A 3,209-nucleotide genomic window follows, 5' to 3' on the forward strand; every position below is an offset into this window, starting at 1 on the left:
TAATTGCCCTTGAGAAGGTGGTGGTGAGCCGCCTTCTTGAACCGCTGCAGTCCGTGTGGTGACGGTTCTCCCACAGTGCTGTTAGGAAGGGAGTTCCAGGATTTTGACCCAGTGACGATGAAGAAACGGCGATATATTTCCAAGTCGGGATGGTGTGTGACTTGGAGGGGAACGTGCAGGTGGTGTTGTTCCCATGTACCTGCTGCTCTTGTCCTTCTAGGTGGTAGAGGTCGCGGGTTTGGGAGGTGCTGTCGAAGAAGCCTTGGCGAGTTGCTGCAGTGCATCCTGTGGATGGTACACACTGCAGCCACTGTGCGCCGGTGGTGAAGGGAGTGAATGTTTAGGGTGGTGGATGGGGTGCCAATCAAGCGGGCTGCTTTATCTTGGATGGTGTCGAGCTTCTTGAGTGTTGTTGGAGCTGCACTCATCCAGGCAAGTGGAGAGTATTCCATCACACTCCTGACTTGCGCCTTGTAGATGGTGGAAAGGCTTTGGGGAGTCAGGGGGGTGAGTCACTCGCCGCAGAATACCCAGCCTCTGACCTGCTCTTGTAGCCACCGAGCCTCGTAATCCCAGCCAAACACTGAACGCTTTGATTGAGCAAACATTTCGGCTGAAATAAACTTTCCCGGAGCAGCGTCCCGCAGCAGAGTTTATGTGAACGCCTGACAATTGTGCAACTGTTTATCTTGGAGGAAGACAGCAGAGCAAATAGAACATGACACTCACTGTTCCCCAAACATCATGGGGGCAAAGGTCCGATGAGCCACCACATTCAGCTTCGAAACTTTTTCCAAGGTTCTGGAGACGAAGGAGCCTGTTACTGTTGGACCCAGGGCGGTTTAGAGAAAGGGGCAAGACTCGGAAGGGGCCCCAACGGAAAGAGAGGGAAAGTAAGTGGCCACCAACGGGGACAGAGAGAGAGAGAGAGAGAGAGGGAAGAAGTAGCCTTTCCTTCGCACTGAGGGAGCGGAACCACTAAATTACACAGCGGCTCGACCCCCTCGAGGGGTTCCATGGATGGCCTGACAGGGAACTGCAGAAGTGTGGGTGCAAACGGACTTCGGGCCTTGCCTATTGCCGAACGAGCGGTGGGGCCCTCACCGTGAGCTGGCTGTCAATCCAATCGAAGGACCGCGGATCGAGGGAGGCGATGGTCGTGGCTCTTGGGAAACGGCAGACCTTTGGACTACTGGGGGGCCTGGTGTCCATCACTTTGGCGGCCAACTACCTGATCGTGTTCAAGGGGTGCGTGGGGCCCAGGCCGGCCCCCGGGCAAGGCCCCAAGCAACTGGTCTACCTTCTCACCACCTGGCGCTCGGGGTCCTCCTTCATCGGGGAGCTCTTCAACCAGCACCCGGACGTCTTCTACCACTACGAGCCCATGTGGCACATCTGGCAGGCCCTGTACCCGGGGGACGCGGAGACCCTGCAAGGAGCGGCCAGGGACATGCTGCGCGCCCTGTACAACTGCGACCTCTCGGCCCTGCAGCTCTACCACGAGCAGGGCGCCATGACCACCAGGGACCTCTTCTACGCCGCCCGCAACAAGGTGCTTTGCTCCCGGCCTTTGTGCCGGGCTTACCGGAAGGACAAGGTGGAGATGGTCAAAGAGAGTCTGTGCAAGGAGGCCTGCCCCCCGCAGAGCCTGGAGAGGCTGCAGAGGGAGTGCCGCAAATACGCCGCCATCGTGGTCAAGGGGGTGCGTATCCTCGACCTGGAGGTGCTGCGTCCGCTGATCGAGGAGCTCGATTTGAAGGTGATCCATTTGGTGAGGGACCCCAGGGCGGTCACCAACTCCCGCTTCCGCTCCCGGTACGGGCTAATCAAGGAGAACCTCCAGGTGCTGAGGCGCCTGCACGCTAGGGGGAGGTCGCCTCGAGGGCGTAGGCCTCCCCAGGACTTCCACGCCCTTGGCGCCATGGAGGTGCTGTGCCAGCATCTGGACCGCAGCCTGACCCTGTCCCGCCGCGCCCCCTACCGCGCCAACTACCTGCTCCTGCGCTTCGAGGACGTCCTCGCCCGCCCGCGGAGGGCCCTGCGCCGCCTCTACCGTTTCGCGGGCCTGAGGCTCGCCGCGGAGCTGGAGGGGTTCCTCCTGGGCCTGTCCGAGCGCCGAGGCAGCAACGAGACCAACCCCTTCGCGGTGTCCTCACGCAACGCCACGCTGGTCGCCACCGTCTGGAGGAGCCAGCTCGAGATGAAGACGGTCGAGAAAGTCCAAGGGTTTTGTGCTGACGCGATGAGGAGTTTGGGGTACAAGATGGTGAAGGATGAATCTGAGCTGCAGAATATCAATGAATCCCTGGTGTCCGAACCACTGCTGTGATGGAGGACAGGCCGCTTCCATCCTGGACAGACCCAGGCCCATCCTGACCCAGACCCAGGCCCAGGCCCATCCTGACCCAGACCCAGGCCCAGGCCCATCCTGACCCAGACCCAGGCCCATCCTGGCCCAGACCCAGGCCCATCTGGACAGACCCAGGCCCATCCTGCCCAGACCCAGGCCCATCCTGCCCAGACCCAGGCCCATCCTGCCCAGATCCAGGCCCATCCTGGCCCAGACCCAGGCCCATCCTGCCCAGATCCAGGCCCATCCTGGCCCAGACCCAGGCCCATCCTGGCCCAGACCCAGGCCCATCCTGGCCCAGACCCAGGCCCATCCTGCCCAGATCCAGGCCCATCCTGGCCCAGACCCAGGCCCATCCTGGCCCAGACCCAGGCCCATCCTGGCCCAGACCCAGGCCCATCCTGCCCAGACCCAGGCCCATCCTGGCCAAACTGATACCCAGATAGACCCTACTCAAACAAACCAGGCTGGTTTTGATCACCTGAGAGGAATTTTCCAGGGGACCTTTTGCCTTATTGGCCCTGGGTTTTAACCTCTGTTCTTTTTTGTCTGTCCCAGGAGATTACTTGGGGTGGAGGTTGGAGGGGGTGGGGGGGGTGAGGGAGAGTGTGGGGGTGGAGGGGCAGGGAGGGAGGGAAATGTCTGGTCGTGATGCCCCGGCCATCATGATTGGCGGGGCAGGCTTGAAGATGCAGCTGGTCATTTCCTGCCCGTCAATTACGTACGTTCGTAGAGCCAGTCAAACCATAGCCAGCCCAAAACAGACCCGTCCAGTCCTGACCCAGGCAGACTTGGGCCAAGGCAGACCCAACTAGTCCTGATCCAGAAACACCAAAATTTAGATGGAGACAAACCCATC

The 3,209-nt window shown here is 60.5% G+C and overlaps 1 protein-coding gene across 1 annotated transcript; it reads left to right on the forward strand.

Moving 5' to 3' along the window:
* Positions 1–1,043: 1,043 nt before the first annotated feature.
* Positions 1,044–2,794, forward strand: LOC137302166 (carbohydrate sulfotransferase 2-like). Its single transcript, XM_067971831.1, has one exon. It carries the CDS (start codon positions 1,154–1,156, stop codon positions 2,327–2,329), a length of 1,176 nt encoding a protein of 391 aa, XP_067827932.1. The 5' UTR covers positions 1,044–1,153; the 3' UTR covers positions 2,330–2,794.
* Positions 2,795–3,209: the final 415 nt, after the last annotated feature.

This window comes from Heptranchias perlo, chromosome 35 (genome assembly GCF_035084215.1).
Source record: "Heptranchias perlo isolate sHepPer1 chromosome 35, sHepPer1.hap1, whole genome shotgun sequence".
Classification (NCBI taxonomy): Eukaryota; Metazoa; Chordata; class Chondrichthyes; order Hexanchiformes; family Hexanchidae; genus Heptranchias; species Heptranchias perlo.